Genomic DNA, 17,056 nt, shown 5'->3' on the forward strand with positions numbered 1-17,056 from the left:
GAGTCAGGAGGTGAGTTACTCTCCGCAGGATTCCCAGCCTCTGACCTGCTCTTGTAGCCACAGTATTTATATGGCTAGGTCCCCAGTTCAGTTTCTGGTCAATGGTAAGCCCCCAGGATGTTGACAGTGGGGGATTCAGCGATGGTGATGCCATTGAACGTCAAGGGGAGGCGATGGTTGGATTCTCTCTTGTTGGAGATGGTCATTGCCTGACCCTTGTGTGTGTGTGGGCGCGAATGTTACTGGCCACTGGTCAGCCCCGAGCCTCGATATTGTCCAGGTCTTGCTGCATTTGGACACGGGGCTGCTTCAGTATCTGAGGAGTTGCGAATGGAATGGGGGCCATGATGTCCTTATCTGTGTTTTCCCAGGTGCGGATATTAAGACTGCTGAGGATTCTAGGAAGGAACGATGATGATAGCAGCGAAGCCATGAATGATGTCCTCGCACAGGTCAGTTCAGAGACCCTCCCTCCTTATCCCCTTCCCACAATCCCCCCCCGGGTACAAGAGACCCCTTCTCTCCTTGGTAGCGGGTTCTAGCCTTGGGTTCCATTGATGTATCAGCAGAGGGTCTTTAACCCCACAAGGTACTGACCCGGAGACCCGATGGGTACATTACACTCAGCCGAGGCTCTTCTGACTTTACCTATCGCCTAGTCTGCACCCCTCGTGGATAGAAACAGTCCCATTCCCTCCCCTCGAGCAGAACACTTGGAGTTTCTTCAAGTCTTTGACCAATTCCAACCCTGAAGAGATCCTCATTGAGAGAGACCACCTTCTCCACACTTAGCGTGTGTTCATACTCGGTCCCCCTCCTTATCTCTGTAACCTCCTCCAGCCCCCTACACCCCTCCCTGTCTCTGTAACCTCCTCCAGCCCCCTACACCCCTCACTGTCTCTGTAACCTCCTCCAGCCCCCTACACTCCTCCCTATCTCTGTAACCTCCTCCAGCCCCCTACACCCCTCCCTATCTCTGTAACCTCCTCCAGCCCCTACAACCCTCCCTATCTCTGTAACCTCCTCCAGCCCCCTACACCCCTCCCTATCTCTGTAACCTCCTCCAGCACCCCCTACACCCCTCCCTATCTCTGTTAACTCCTCCAGCACCCCCTACACCCCTCCCTATCTCTGTAACCTCCTCCAGCCCCCCCTACACCCCTCCCTACCTCTGTCACCTCCCCTCACATTTCCCTGCCCTGGGTCCGCCTGTTCAGCCCACCTGTCTCGGCACGCCCGCCATCTGATCGCCCTATGTCCGCGGCTCTCCCTCTCCCACGCCTGGAGTCCAGTCTGATCCTGTGCTCACCTCTCTCCTGCTGATCCAGGTCGCTACGAACACAGAGACGAGCAAGAACCCCGGCAACGCCATCCTGTACGAGACAGTGCTGACCATCATGGACATCAAGTCCGAGAGCGGACTACGCGTAAGGCTTCAGTTATTTAAAAATCCCGGAGGGAAACTTGAAACAACTGTCATAACCTATAATTTTTAAGCGTCGTGTTTGAGGTGCGACTCTAAATTCAGGAATCGGACCACCAGCTCTCGAAGGTTTTACCTTAAACCAAATGAAACATTTTATTAATTTGCACAGCTTAAAATATGTATGTACACATGGCTGCTAAATCACTACTATCATCACTTACACAGAACTTACAGAATACTGAAAGGCCTGGATAGAGTGGGACGCGGGGGAAGATGTTTCCATGAGTAGGAGAGACTAGGACCCCGAGGGGCACAGCCTCAGAGTAAAGGGAAGACCTTTTAGAACAGAGATGAGGAGAAACTTCTTTAGCCAGAGAGAGCGGTGAATCGATGGAGTTCATTGCCACAGAAGGCTGTGGAGGCCATGGGTCATTGAGTGTATTTAAGACGGAGATGGATAGGTTCTCGATTGGGTAAGGGGGGGATCAAAGGTGACGGGGAGAAGGCGGGAGAATGGGGGTTGAGAGACTTATCAGCCGCGATCGAATGGCGGAGCAGACTCGATGGGCCGAATGGCCTAATTTCTGCTCCTATGGTCTTATGGTCTTTTAACACATTCCCAAACTAATCTCCGTTAAGGCCACAGCTACCCAGAGACGTTAACCAGACACCGGACAAAGCGTTTTCACTTTTACGAATTCAAAATGAGCTTCTTTTCACTTTGGTTCCTGTGCAGACACAGCGGTAGCTTTACAGGCTGTGATCTTACGTTGGCCCCTGCCCTGCACACACACACACAAAACTGCTATCTTGTTATACCCAGCGCATCTCATCGAGTGTAAATTCTCATTGTGTCGCCAGCCCCTTTGAACCCCACCTCTTCTAACAACATAGTACCAGCTTTATCCGTGATATAAACCTATTGCTTGGTCTCTGCTAGCTAGGTGCAAGATTTCACTCCCCCCTTCTCGAATTCAACAAAATGCCCGGAATTTTGCCAATGGTCCATGCAACTGTTCAAAAGCACCAGAAGCCCACCGAGGTTTGACTTACCATCTCGTGGAGATCGTCCGTAGGATCGATAGCGACTGTCACAGGGTTTACACCAAACGCCATGTTTTTTTAACACAGCGCTGGCGTCGAGTTTACCCAGGGTCTTACATCGGATTTTGTAGGATTCGTCAGAGCTCTTCCATTTCGCGGGAGCTCCAGGGAGCCTGCGTCGTGTGCGGATGGAGTTATGTCAAATTTTGGCTGGGTCGATGCGGAATCGACGCGAATTTCCAGCGCGTCACCTCGAACGTGCGCCGAATTTGCGCGGGGAATTCACGCAAAAATCGGCAGAGTTTGCAGGAAATGGCTGTATTCCCACAGGCTTTACACGCAGGTCTGTCGAATTTACAGCGAATTTACACGGAGTTACTGGACAGTTACGCACAATGTGGGCGGAACTCACAGAGATTGCTAAGGAATTGGGTGCAATTTGCATAGAATTAGCGGGAAATAAACAAACCAGCATGACACAGAAACACAGACACTCACGCACAGACGCACACACGCACAGAAACACAGGCACAGACGCACACGCACACGCACACACACACACACACACGTACACAAACATAGACACACACGCACAGATGCACATACACAGAAACACAGACACTCACGCACAGATGCACACACACACAGAAACACAGACACTCACGCACAGACACACACACACACAGAAACACAGGCACAGACGCACACGCACACACACACACACACACACACACGTACACAAACATAGACACACACGCACAGATGCACATACACAGAAACACAGACACTCAAGCACAGATGCACACACACAGAAACACAGATACAGATCCACGCACGCATGCACACACACACACACACAAACATAGACACACATGCACAGATTCACACACACACACACACACACACACACTCACTCACAGACGCACACACACACACAAAAACACAGACACACACTCACAGACGCACACACACACACACAGAAACACAGACACACACAGACGCACACACACACAGAAACATAGACACTCACACACAGAAACACAGATACACAGGCACAGGTGCACACACACACATGCACACAAACATAGACACACATGCACACACACACAGAAACACAAACTCATGCACAGATGCACACACACACAGAAACACAGATACACAGGCACAGATGCACACACACAAACATGCACACAAACATAGACACACATGCACAGATGCACACACACACAGAAACACAAACACACACTCACAGATGCACACACACACAGAAACATAGACACTCACACACAGATGCACACACACATGCTCTCACACGCACACAAACATAGACAAACACGCATAGATGCACATACACAGAAACACAGACATTCAAGCACAGATGCACACACATGCACAGATGCACACACACACAGAAACACAGACACACAAGCACAGACACACACACACACACACAGAGAAACACAGATACACAGTCACAGATGCACACACACACACATGCACACAAACATAGACACACATGCACAGATGCACACACACACACAGAGAAACACAGACACTCTCGCACAGACACACACACACAGAAACACAGATACTCAAGCACAGATGCACACACACAGAGAAACACAGACACACTCACAGACGCACACACACACAGAAACATAGACACTCACGCACAGACGCACACACACACGGAAACACAGACACACTATTGCATAGACACGCACACACACACAGAAACATAGACACACACACACACACACAAACTCCCTCTCTCACACACACAGACACACATGCACAGAAACACACACACATACAGGAACATCGACACACACACAGAAAGACAGACAGGCAGACACAAAGGTCTCATACACACACTCACACCCACTCTCACTCACACACACTCCCACTCACACACACACTGACACACACAGACACAGACATAACACCCTAACTTTTTGATGTTCAGTCCGAGGCCCTTGCTCTCGTTCATTCAGAGGCAGAGCCTCTTTGGACGAAAAAAAAAAGCACAAATTCCTCCAGCGGGCTCCTGGCCCTCGAAGGAGGTGTGACCCGCTCTCTGCCGCTGGACACGGGGAAGCAGGCCCCGCAGCCTCACCAGGTAGGCCCGACAGAGGCTATTGGCCGGACCGAGGTTGCCTGCGGCCTCCTGTTTGGAGCCGAGCTTTCCGATGTCTCTTTAAGTCTCTCTCTCTCTCTTTTTGCTTCAGGTCCTGGCTGTCAACATTCTGGGCCGATTCCTCTTGAACAACGATAAGAACATCCGGTAAGAACAGGCCGGAGGCCTCGGTCGGGAGGCCTTTGGCCTTTTTCTTTTCGATGGTCACACGACTGCACAAGGGAATCCCAAACGCTCCCCAACCACCCCCCCAAAAAAAAAGCGCCGTTAAATCTTTAAGGAAAGGATGTCGACGCGCGGGAAGCCGTTCGGAGACTTTAACCCCGGGAATGCGCGGGCTGTTTTATGAGGGAAGGCCGGACAAGGTTAGGCCTTGTATCCGCCGGAGTTTAGAAGAGTGAGAGGCGACTCGATCGAAACCTTTTAAGATCCTGAGGGAGGGGAGGGTCTCGGACAGGGTGGGATGGGGAGAGGATGTTTCCTCTTGTGGGAGAATCTAGAACGAGGGGAGAGGGGTCACTGTTTAAAAATGAGGGGGTGGTCCGTTTAGGACAGAGACGAGGAGAAATGTTTCCTCTCCGAGTGGAGGGGTGGGGTGAGTGTTTGGAACTCTCTCCCTCACGAGGAGGTGGGGGCAGAGTCTGTGAATATTATTAAGGCCGATCGAGATAGGTTCTTGATTCACAAGGGGGGTGAAAGGTTATCGGGGGGGGTGGTGGTGAGCAGGGAGTGTGGGGTTGAGGTTCCAATCGGGCTAGCCGCGGTCTTATTGAAGGGGGGGAGGGTAGCAAGGCTCGAGGGGCCGAGTGGCCTAGCCCCGCCCCTCACTCGCACACAAGGTTGACCCGTGTCCCGCCAAGAGACCCGAAGTCGAGACTTTCAGGCGACTGCTGCAGTTATTGTTTCAGAACAGGCTGTGTTCAGCACAGCGCCGTCTCCTGCTCTCCCTCCCCTGCCTGGTAAGGAGTCCTCCAAAGTCCCCCTGCTGACTGTATATTCCAGAGGAATCCCGTGAAGTCCATACCCGCTGCAGTTATTGTTTCAGAACAGGCTGTGTTCAGCACAGCACCGTCTTCTGCTCTCCCTCCCCTGCCTGGTAAGAAGTCCTTCAAAGACCCCCTGCCGACTGTATATTCCAGAGGAATCCTGTGAAGTGAAGCCCATGCCTGCTGCAGTTATTGTTTCAGAACAGGCTGTGTTCAGCACAGCACCGTCTCCTGCTCTCCCTCCCCTGCCTGGTAAGGAGTCCTCCAAAGTCCCCCTGCTGACTGTATATTCCAGAGGAATCCCGTGAAGCCCATACCCGCTGCAGTTATTGTTTCAGAACAGGCTGTGTTCAGCACAGCACCGTCTTCTGCTCTCCCTCCCCTGCCTGGTAAGGAGTCCTTCAAAGTCCCCCTGCTGACTGTATATTCTAGAGGAATCTTGTGAAGTCCTTGCCTGCTGCAGTTATTGTTTCAGAACAGGCTGTGTTCAGCACAGCGCCGTCTCCTGCCCTCCCTCCCCTGCCTGGTAAGGAGTCCTCCAAAGTGCCCTGCCGGCTGTATATTCCAGAGGAATCCTGTGAAGCCCATACCTGCTGCAGTTATTGTTTCAGAACAGGCTGTGTTCAGCACAGCACCGTCTTCTGCTCTCCCTCTCCTGCCTGGTAAGGAGCCCTTAAAAGTCCCCCTGCCGACTGTATATTCCAGAGGAATCCTGGGAAGCCCATACCCGCTGCAGTTATTGTTTCAGAACAGGCTGTCGCATGTCGATGTCCCCACCTCAGGAACGTTTGAAGAGTCTCGGGATGGTGTGAATCGACATGGGGGTGTTGGGTGGGCGGGGGGAGGTGGGGGTGGGGTGTTTCACAGTCCCCAGTGGGGTTTGCAGCGTCTGTCTTCATCCCACTTGGTGGAATGCAAGGCTTGTAGCCGCCTGGGCAGTTTTTGTCATTGTCTCTTGCACCCTGATTCCCTCCCCCAACGCTCCCCCCCACTTAAACCCTCTCTGACCTCCGTCTTAACCCCGTCTCAGGTACGTGGCCTTGACCTCGCTCCTCAAGATGGTCCAGTCCGACCACATCGCGGTCCAGAGGCATCGTAGCACCATCGTGGACTGCCTGAAGGACCCCGACGCGACGATGAAGAGGTAACGATGAGAACTGCATTGGCGTAGCGCCCGCCGACACACTAAAACATCCCCACGGCACTTCACAGGAGCCATTGTGAAACTACATTGGACCTCAAGCCATATAAAGGCACATTAGTTGACCAAAAAGCTCGGTCAAAGACATAGGTCTTAGGGAGCATGCCAAAGGAGGAGAGAGAGAGAGAGAGAGAGAGTGGGGGACGGAGAGGTTTAAGGAGGGACTTCCAGAGCTTAGGGCAACCCCACCCCCCAGGAAGCTGAAGGCCCGGCTGCCAATGGTGGAGCGATGGGAATCGGGGGAGGCTCGAGAGGGCAGAATGGAGGAGCGCAGAGATCTCGGAGGGTCATAGGAGGCTGGAGGAGGTTACAGAGATAGGGAAGGGTGTAGGGGGCTGGAGGAGGTTACAGAGAAAGGGAGGGGTGTAGGGGGCTGGAGGAGGTTACAGAGATAGGGAGGGGTGTAGGGGCTGGAGGCGGTTACAGGGATAGGGAGGGATGTAGGGGGCTGGAGGAGGTTACAGAGATAGGGAGGGGTGTAGGGGGCTGGAGGAGGTTACAGAGAAAGGGAGGGGTGTAGGGGGCTGGAGGAGGTTACAGAGATAGGGAGGGGTGTAGGGGGCTGGAGGAGGTTACAGAGATAGGGAGGGTTGTAGGGGGCTGGAGGGGGTTACAGAGATAGGGAGGGTGTAGGGACTGGAGGGGGTTACAGGAATAGGGAGGGTTGTAGATGGCTGGAGGAGGTTACAGAGACAGGGAGGGGTGTAGGGGGCTGGAGGAGGTTACAGAGATAGGGAGTGTTGTAGGGGGCTGGAGGAGGTTACAGAGATAGGGAGGGTTGCAGGGGCTGGAGGAGGTTACAGAGATAGGGAGAGGATGAGAGTGGTGTAGGAGGTTTCAGCGATAGTGAGGGGATGAGGGTGGTGGAGGAGGTTACAGAGATAGTGAGGGGTTAGGGTGGTAGAGGAGGTTACTGGGATAGTGAGGGGGTGAGGGTGTGGAGGAGGTTACAGGGATAATAAGGGGTTAGGGTGGTGGAGGAGGTTACAGAGATAGGGAGGGGTGTAGGGGCTGGAGGCGGTTACAGAGATAGGGAGGGATGTAGGGGGCTGGAGGAGGTTACAGAGATAGGGAGGGGTGTAGGGGCCGGAGGAGGTTACAGTGATAGTGAGGGGGTGAGGGTGGTGGAGGAGGTTACAGAGATAGTGAGGGGGTGAGGGTGGTGGAGGAGGTTACAGGGATAGTGAGGGGGTGAGGGTGGTGGAGGAGGTTACAGGGATAGTGAGGGAGGAGTGTGAGGTTACAGAGATAGTGAGGGGGTGAGGGTGGTGGAGGAGGTTACAGGGATAGTGAGGGGGTGAGGGTGGTGGAGGAGGTTACAGGGATTGGGAGGGGGTGAGTGTGGTGGAGGAGGTTACAGGGATAGGGAGGGTGTGAGGGTGGTGGAGGAGGTTACAGGGATAGTGAGGGGGTGAGGGTGGTGGAGGGGGTTACAGGGATAGTGAGGGTGGTAGAGGAGGTTACAGGGATAGTGAGGGTAGTAGAGGAGGTTACAGGGATAGTGAGGGTGGTGGAGGAGGTTACAGGGATAGTGAGGGGGTGAGGGTGGTGGAGGAGGTTACAGGGATAGTGAGGGTGGTGGAGGAGGTTACAGGGATAGTGAGGGGGTGAGGGTGGTAGAGGAGGTTACAGAGATAGTGAGGGGGTGAGGGTAGTGGAGGAGGTTACAGGGATAGTGAGGGGGTGAGGTTACAGGGATAGGGAGGGTGGTGGAGGAGGTTACAGGGATAGGGAGGGTGTGAGGGTGGTGGAGGAGGTTACAGGGATAGTGAGGGTGGTGGAGGAGGTTATAGGGATAGTGAGGGTGGTGGAGGGGGTTACAGGGATAGGGAGGGTGTGAGGGTGGTGGAGGAGGTTACAGGGATAGTGAGGGGGTGAGGGTGGTGGAGGAGGTTACAGGGATAGGGAGGGTGTGAGGGTGGTGGAGGAGGTTACAGGGATAGTGAGGGTGGTGGAGGGGGTTACAGGGATAGTGAGGGTGGTGGAGGAGGTTACAGGGATAGTGAGGGTGTGAGGGTGGTGGAGGAGGTTACAGGGATAGGGAGGGTGTGAGGGTGGGGGAGGAGGTTACAGGGATAGTGAGGGTGGTGGAGGGGGTTACAGGGATAGTGAGGGTGGTGGAGGAGGTTACAGGGATAGTGAGGGTGTGAGGGTGGTGGAGGAGGTTACAGGGATAGTGAGGTTGGTGGAGGAGGTTACAGGGATAGTGAGGGGGTGAGGGTGGTGGAGGGGGTTACAGAGATAGGGAGGGTGTGAGGGTGGTAGAGGAGGTTACAGGGATAGGGAGGGTGTGAGGGTGGTGGAGGGGGTTACAGAGATAGGGAGGGTGTGAGGGTGGTGGAGGAGGTTACAGGGATAGTGAGGGGGTGAGGGTGGTAGAGGAGGTTACAGAGATAGTGAGGGTGTGAGGGTGGTAGAGGAGGTTACAGAGATAGGGAGGGGCTGAGGGAGGTGGAGGAGGTTACAGGGATAGGGAGGGTGGTGGAGGAGGTTACAGGGATAGTGAGGGTGTGAGGGTGGTGGAGGGGGTTACAGGGATAGTGAGGGGGTGAGGGTGGTGCAGGAGGTTACAGAGATAGTGAGGGTGTGAGGGTGGTGGAGGGGGTTACAGGGATAGTGAGGGTGGTAGAGGAGGTTACAGGGATAGGGAGGGTGTGAGGGTGGTGGAGGGGGTTACAGAGATAGTGAGGGTGTGAGGGTGGTGGAGGGGGTTACAGGGATAGGGAGGGTGTGAGGGTGGTGAACCGAGGGACTGTAGTTTCCAGGTGATTCTGGGCGATGTTCCCGGTGAGGGTAATGGTCAGCCTCGGCGATGGTGTCGATATGAGGTGAGACCCTCCTCCCGGGGTCCAGGCTCAGACCAGTTTGAGAAAAGCAGGTTTCATGTCACCGGGAGTCTCTGGTTCTCACATCGCCTCGGTTTGTTAATCCACCCCCCCCCCATCCTCGAGGTCTCTCCACCACCTCCTCCACCACCCTCACCCCCTCACTATCCCTGTAACCTCCTCCAGCCCCCTACATCCCTCGAGGTCTCTCTGGGACCGAGGTTCGGGATCTCACTTACACAGGGAATCCATTTACCCCGTCTCACACAGACACTCAGTCCATCAGTATTACTCATCATCCCTTTGTCCCTCTCTCTCTCCCCCTCTCCCCCTCTCCCCCTCTCCCCTCTCCCCCTCTCTCTCTCCCTCTCCCCCTCTCTCCCTCTCTCTCTCTGTGTCTCTCTCTCTCTCTGTCTCTCTATCTATCTCCCTCTCTCCATCTCCCTCTCTGTCTCTCTCTCTCTGTCTCTCCCTCTCTGTCTCTCCCTCTGCCTCTTTATCTGCCTCTCTCTCTCCACCCCTCTGCCCCCCCTCTCTCTCTCTCCCCACTCTCTCTCCCTCTCTCTGTCTCCATCTCTCCCTCTCTCTATCCCTGTCTCCCTCTCTCCCTCTCTCCCATGCTCTCTCTCCCGTGCTCTCTCCCTCTCTCTCTCCTGCTCTCTCTTTCCTGTGCTCTTTCCCTCTCTCCCTCTCTCCCTCTCTCCCTCTCTCTCTCTCTGTCCCATTCTCTCTCTCTCCCGCTCTCTCCCCAATCTCTTCCCCGCTCTCCCTCCCTCTCTCCCTCCCTCTCTCTCCCGCTTTCCCTCCCTCTCCCTCTCCCGCGCTCTCTCCCTCTCTTTCTCTCCCTCCCTCTCTCCCTCCCTCTCTCTCCCGCTCTACCTCCCTCTTTCCCTCCCTCTCTCTCTCTCCCTCTCTTTCTCTCCCTCTCTCGCTCTCTCTCCCGCTCTCTCTCCCGCTCTCTCTCTCTCCCTCTCTCTCTCCCTCTCTCTCTCCCTCTCTCTCTCCCTCTCTCTCTCCCTCTCTCTCCCTATCTCTCTCTCCCTATCTCTCTCTCCCTCTCTCTCCCCATCTCTCTCCCCTCTCTCTCCCCCTCTCTCTCTCGCGCTCTCTCTCCCCACTCTCTCTCCCTCTCTCTCTATCCCTGTCTCCCTCTCTCCCTCTCTATCCCTGTCTCTCTCCCGCTCTCTCTCCCTCCCTCTCTTCCTCCATCTCTCCCTCCCGCTCTCTCTCTCCCTCCCGCTCTCTCTCTCTCTCTCCCGCTCTCCCTCTCTCTCTCTCCCTCTCTCTCCCGCTCTCTCTCTCCCGCTCTCTCTCCCGCTCTCTCTCCCGCTCTCTCTCTCTCTCTCTCCCGCTCTCTCTCCTGCTCTCTCCCGCTCTCTCTTTCCCGCTCTCTCTCCCGCTCTCTCTCTCTCTCCCTCCCGCTCTCTCTCCCGCTCTCTCTCTCCCGCTCTCTCTCTCCCGCTCTCTCTCCCGCTCTCTCTCTCCTGCTCTCTCCCCCGCTCTGTCGCTCCACCAAGACGGGCCCTGGAACTGAGCCTGGCCTTGGTCAACGCCACGAACGTGCGAGGGATGATGAAGGAGCTCCTCAACGTGCTGGACGACTGCGGCCCGGAGCTAAAGGCCGACTGCACTTCCGGAATCTTCCTCGCGGCAGAAAAGTAAGTGAGGGGGTGTGGCTTGCAGGCCGGGGGGTGCGGGGCAGGCTGGCGTTCGGGGTGGGGAGGGATGGGTGGTGTTTGTTTGGGGAGAGGTGGGTGGGCGGATGGTCCCGTTGACTGGATCTGGTGTGAATCAAGTTCCCCTCCACTTCCCCTCCTCCCCTCGCTACACCAGAGGAGCCCAGTTTTGACTCTTTTGAAAGATATCAGGGGTTTCGAACGGACATTGTGACTTTGGCGAGTGGTGGAGGATGGAGGGGGGGTGAGGGTTTGAGAGTGGGGGGGTCTCAGTGGTCAGTGGAGGTGGGGTGGGCAGTATAGATCCAACAGAGAGCTACCCGGGATATAGGGGAGGGAGGATTCATCGGGCATGAGTACAGAGAGGAAACGAGGGTGGGTGAAAGAGCGAGGGGATAAAGGGAGAGAGAGAGAGAGAGAGAGTGGCGGAGGGGGAAGAGAAGGAGAGATGGAATGAGAGAGGGGGGAAAGAGTGAGAGAGAGGGAAAGAGAGAAGGAGGGAAAGAGAGAGAGAGAGAGGGAAAGAGAGAAAGGGAATGAGGAAGAGGCGGAAAGAGAGAGAGGGATAGAGACGTAGGGAAAAAAGAGAGAGAGAAATGGAGACAGAGGGGGGAAGAGAGAGAGATAGAACGATGTAAGGAAAGAGAAATGGAAAGAGAGAAAGTGAAAGAGAAATGGATAGAGAGAGAGAGTGGAGTAAATAAAGAGTGAGAGAGGGGAAGAGAGATAGAGAGAGAGAAACAGAAAGAGAGGATAAATGAAAGAGAGGGAGAGAGAAAGAGAGAGATAGGGAGAGGCGGGGAAAGAGGGAGAGGGGAAGAGGGAGAGAGGGGGAGAGAGGGGGGATGAGAGGAAGAGGGAATGAGACAGACAAGAAAGGAGAGGAGAGAAGAGAGGGAGGGAAGGAGAGAAGGAGAGAGAGCTGGAGAGAGAGAGAGAGGGGGATGAAAGGGAGAGTGAGTGATTTAGAGAGAGAGGGAAGGAAGCAGAGAAGGAGAGAGTACAGAGAGGAAACGAAGGTGGGTGAAAGAGCGAGGGGATAAAGGGAGAGAGAGAGTGGCGGGGGGGAAGAGAAGGAGAGATGGAATGAGAGAGGGGGAAAGAGTGAGAGAGATGGAAAGAGAGAAGGAGGGAAAGAGAGAGAGAGAGGGAAAGAGAGAAAGGGAACGAGGGAAGAGACAGAAAAAGAGAGAGGGAAAGAGATATAGGGAAAAAAGAGAGAGAGAAATGGAGACAGAGGGGGGAAAGAGAGAGATAGAAAGATGTAAAGAAAGAGAAATGGAAAGAGAGAAAGTGAAAGAGAAATGGATAGAGAGAGAGAGTGGGGTAAATAGGAAGAGAGAGGTAAAGAGTGAAAGAGGGGAAGAGAGATAGAGAGAGAGAAACAGAAAGAGAGGATAAAGGAAAGAGAGGGAGAGAGAAAGAGAGAGATAGGGAGAGAGAGGGGAGGAGAGAGGGAGAGGGGAAGAGAGGGGATGAGAGGAAGAGGGAATGAGACAGACAAGAAAGGAGAGGAGAGAAGAGAGGGAGGGAAGGAGAGAGAGCTGGAGAGAGAGAGGGGGGTGAAAGGGAGAGTGAGTGAATGAGAGAGTGAGAGAGAGGGGGAGAGAAGGAGAGACAGCTGGAGAGAGAGAGAGAGGGGTGTGAAAGGAGAGTGAGCGAATGAGAGAGCGAGAGAGAGGGAGGGAAGGAGAGAAAGAAGAGGAGGAGAGAGAGTTGGCGAGAGAGAGGCACAAAGGGAGAGTGAGTAAATGAGAGAGAGAGGGAGGGAAGGAGAGAGCTGGAGAGGGAGAAAGAGAGGTGGGGAAAGGGAGAGTGAGTGAGTGAGTGAGAGGGACAGAGGGAGAGGGAGGGTAGGAGAAAACGTGGAAGACAGGCATGGAGTACAGGAGGAGTGAGGGAGGTGGTAGAGGAGGTCACTGCGGTGTGGGACAGAGGGAAGGGGTGAGGGGTGGGAGTGAGGGAAGGGGTGAGGTGAGGGACGGAGGGAAGGGGTGAGGTGAGGGATGGAAGGAAGGGGGTGAGGTGAGGGATGGAGGGAAGGCATGAGGTGTAGGAGTGAGGGAAGGGGTGAAGGGAGTGAGGGGAGGGGTGAGGTGAGGGACAGAGGGAAGGGGTGAGGTGAGGGAGTGAGGAGAGGGGTGAGGTAAGGGAAGGAGGGAAGGCATGAGGTGTGGGAGTGAGGGAAGGGGTGAGGTGAGGGAGTGAGGGAAGGGGTGAGGTGAGGGAGTGAGGGAAGGGGTGAGGTGTGGGATTGAGGGAACGGGGTGAGGTGAGGGAGGGGAGCGGGTGAGGTGAGGGAGTGAGGGAAGGGGTGAGGTGAGGGAGTGAGGGAAGGGGTGAGGTGAGGGAGTGAGGGAAGGGGTGAGGTGAGGGAGTGAGGGAAGGGGTGAGGTGAGAGAGTGAGGGAAGGCGTGAGTGAGGGACAGAGGGAAGGTGTGAGGTGAGGGATGGAGGGAAGGTGTGAGGTGAGGAGTGAGGGAAGGGGTGAGGTGAGGGAGTGAGGAAGGCGTGAGGTGAGGGAGTGAGGGAAGGGGTGAGGTGAGGGACGGAGGGAAGGCGTGAGGTGAGGGACGAAGGGAAGGCGTGAGGTGAGGGACGGAGGGAAGGCGTGATGTGAGGGACGGAGGGAAGGCGTGAGGTGAGGGATTGAGGGAAGGGGTGAGGTGAGGGATGGAAGGAAGGCGTGAGGTGTGGGATTGAGGGAAGGGGTGAGGTGTGGGATGGAGGGAAGGCATGAGGTGAGGGATAGAGGGAAGGTGTGAGGTGAGGGACGGAGGGAAGGCGAGAGGTGAGGGAGTGAGGGAATGGTGAGGTGAGGGATGGAGGGAAGGGGGTGAGGTGAGGGACGGAGGGAAGGGTGAGGTGAGGGATGGAGGGAAGGGTGAGGTGAGGGACGGAGGGAAGGGTGAGGTAAGGGACGGAGGGAAGGGTGAGGTGAGGGACGGAGGGATGGGTGAGGTGAGGGACGGAGGGAAGGGGTGAGGTGAGGGACGGAGGGAAGGGGTGAAGTGTGGGAGTGAGGGAAGGGGTGAGGTGAGGGAATGAGGGAAGGGTTTGAGGTGAGGGAGTGAGGGAAGGGGTGAGGTGAGGGAGTGAGGGAAGGGGTGAGGTGAGGGAAGGGGTGAGGGGTGGGAGTGAGGGAAGGGGTGAGGTGAGGGAGTGAGGGGAGGCATGAGGTGAGGGAGTGAGGGGAGGCGTGAGGTGAGGGAGTGAGGGATGGGATGTGGTGAGGGACGGAGGGAAGGTGTGAGGAAGGAACGGAGGGAAGGGGTGAGGTCAGGGACGGAGGGAAGGCGTGAGTTGAGGGACAGAGGGAAGGGTGAGGTGAGGGATGGAGGGAAGGGTGAGGTGAGGGATGGAGGGAAGGGTGAAGTGAGGGATGGAGTGAAGGCATGAGGTGAGGGACGGAGGGAAGGGTGAGGTGAGGGACGGAGTGAAGGCGTGAGGTGAGGGAAGGAGGGAAGGGTGAGGTGAGGGACGGAGGGAAGGGTGAGGTGAGGGATTGAGGGAAGGGGTGATGTGTGGGATTGAGGGAAGGGTGAGGTGAGGAACGGAAGGAAGGCGTGAGGTGAGGGCGGAGGGAAGGGTGATGTGTGGGAGTGAGGGAAGGGGTTGAGGTGAGGGAGTGAGGGAAGGGGTTGAGGTGAGGGAAGGGTGAGGGGTGGGTGTGAGGGATGGGGTGAGGTGTGGGTGTGAGGGGAAGGGGTGAGGTGAGGGACGGAGGGAAGGGGTGAGGTGTGGGAGTGAGGGAAGGGGTGAGGTGAGGGATGGAGGGAAGGGTGAGGTGAGGGATGGAGGGAAGGGGTGAGGTGTGGGAGTGAGGGAAGGTGTGAGGTGAGGGACGGAGGGAAGGTTGAGGTGAGGGACGGAGGGAAGGCGTGAGGCGAGTGCTGAAGGTTCTCCCTCTCCCTCCACAGGTATGCCCCCTCGAAGCGCTGGCACATTGACACCATCATGAGGGTCCTGACAACAGTGAGTAACTTCCCTCTGCACTAACTCGACATGGGGCAGCGGGAACCCTCAGACCCACCTCAACCCTCCGCCCAGCAACACCTCAGTCCTCAAACTCACACCGGAGTTCCCAATCCCTCCACTGGGCTCACCCCCTCCCTATCTCTGTAACCTCCTCCAGCCCCTACACCCCTCCCTATCTCTGTAACCTCCTCCAGTCCCTACACCCCTCCCTATCTCTGTAACCTCCTCCAGCCCCTACACCCCTCCCTATCTCTGTAACCTCCTCCAGCCCCCTACACTCCTCCCTATCTCTGTAACCTCCTCCAGTCCCTACAACCCTCCCTATCTCTGTAACCTCCTCCAGACCCTACACCCCTCCCTATCTCTGTAACCTCCTCCAGACCCTACACCCCTCCCTATCTCTGTAACCTCCTCCAGCCCCCCTACACCCCTCCCTATCTCTGTAACCTCCTCCAGCCTCTACACCCCTCCCTATCTCTGTAACCTCCTCCAGCCCCTACACCCCTCCCTATCTCTGTAACCTCCTCCAGCCCCTACACCCCTCCCTATCTCTGTAACCTCCTCCAGCCCCTACATCTCTCCCTATCTCTGTAACCTCCTCCAGCTCCTACACTCTTCCCTATCTCTGTAACCTCCTCCAGCCCCTACACCCCTCCCTATCTCTGTAACCTCCTCCAGCCCCTACACCCCTCCCTATCTCTGTAACCTCCTCCAGCCCCCTACACCCCTCCCTATCTCTGTAACCTCCTCCAGCCCCCTACACCCCTCCCTATCTCTGTAACCTCCTCCAGCCCCCCTACACCCCTCCCTATCTCTGTAACCTCCTCCAGCCCCTACAACCCTCCCTATCTCTGTAACCTCCTCCAGCCCCCCTACACCCCTCCCTATCTCTCTAACCTCCTCCAGCCCCCTACACCCCTCCCTATCTCTGTAACCTCCTCCAGCCCCCTACACCCCTCCCTATCTCTGTAACCTCCTCCAGCCCCCTACACCCCTCCCTATCTCTGTAACCTCCTCCAGCCCCCTACACCCCTCCCTATCTCTGTAACCTCCTCCAGCCCCCTACACCCCTCCCTATCTCTGTAACCTCCTCCAGTCCCCTACACCCCTCCCTATCTCTGTAACCTCCTCCAGCCCCCTACACCCCTCCCTATCTCTGTAACCTCCTCCAGCCCCCTACACCCCTCCCTATCTCTGTAACCTCCTCCAGCCCCCCTACACCCCTCCCTATCTCTGTAACCTCCTCCAGCCCCTACAACCCTCCCTATCTCTGTAACCTCCTCCAGCCCCCCTACACCCCTCCCTATCTCTCTAACCTCCTCCAGCCCCCTACACCCCTCCCTATCTCTGTAACCTCCTCCAGCCCCCTACACCCCTCCCTATCTCTGTAACCTCCTCCAGCCCCCTACACCCCTCCCTATCTCTGTAACCTCCTCCAGCCCCCTACACCCCTCCCTATCTCTGTAACCTCCTCCAGCCCCTACACCCCTCCCTATCTCTGTAACCTCCTCCAGCCCCTACACGCCTCCCTATCTCTGTAACCTCCTCCAGCCCCCTACACCCCTCCCTATCTCTGTAACCTCCTCCAGCCCCTACAACCCTCCCTATCTCTGTAACCTCCTCCAGCCCCCTACACCCCTCCCTATCTCTGTAACCTCCTCCAGCCCCTACAACCCTCCCTATCTCTGTAACTTCCTCCAGCCCCTCCAACCCTCCGAGATCTCTGCGCTCCTCCGATTCTGCCCTCTCGAGCCTCCCCCGATTCCCATCGCTCCACCCTTGG

General features: G+C 56.1%; 1 protein-coding gene across 1 annotated transcript in view; it reads left to right on the top strand.

Moving 5' to 3' along the window:
• Window positions 1-374: 374 nt before the first annotated feature.
• The window catches only part of LOC144677777 (AP-1 complex subunit gamma-1-like), a 27,021-nt gene continuing 10,339 nt past the window's right edge, over window positions 375-17,056 (top strand). Inside the window, exons 1-6 of the mRNA XM_078537799.1 lie at window positions 375-452; window positions 1,329-1,427; window positions 4,699-4,754; window positions 6,624-6,737; window positions 11,137-11,277; window positions 15,216-15,270. Coding sequence (XP_078393925.1) covers window positions 432-452; window positions 1,329-1,427; window positions 4,699-4,754; window positions 6,624-6,737; window positions 11,137-11,277; window positions 15,216-15,270 — 486 coding nt within the window. The 5' untranslated portion in view covers window positions 375-431. The remainder of the gene's footprint in view (window positions 453-1,328; window positions 1,428-4,698; window positions 4,755-6,623; window positions 6,738-11,136; window positions 11,278-15,215; window positions 15,271-17,056) is intronic.

Source organism: Cetorhinus maximus, unplaced genomic scaffold (assembly GCF_964194155.1).
Source record: "Cetorhinus maximus unplaced genomic scaffold, sCetMax3.hap1.1 HAP1_SCAFFOLD_3036, whole genome shotgun sequence".
Lineage (NCBI taxonomy): Eukaryota > Metazoa > Chordata > Chondrichthyes > Lamniformes > Cetorhinidae > Cetorhinus > Cetorhinus maximus.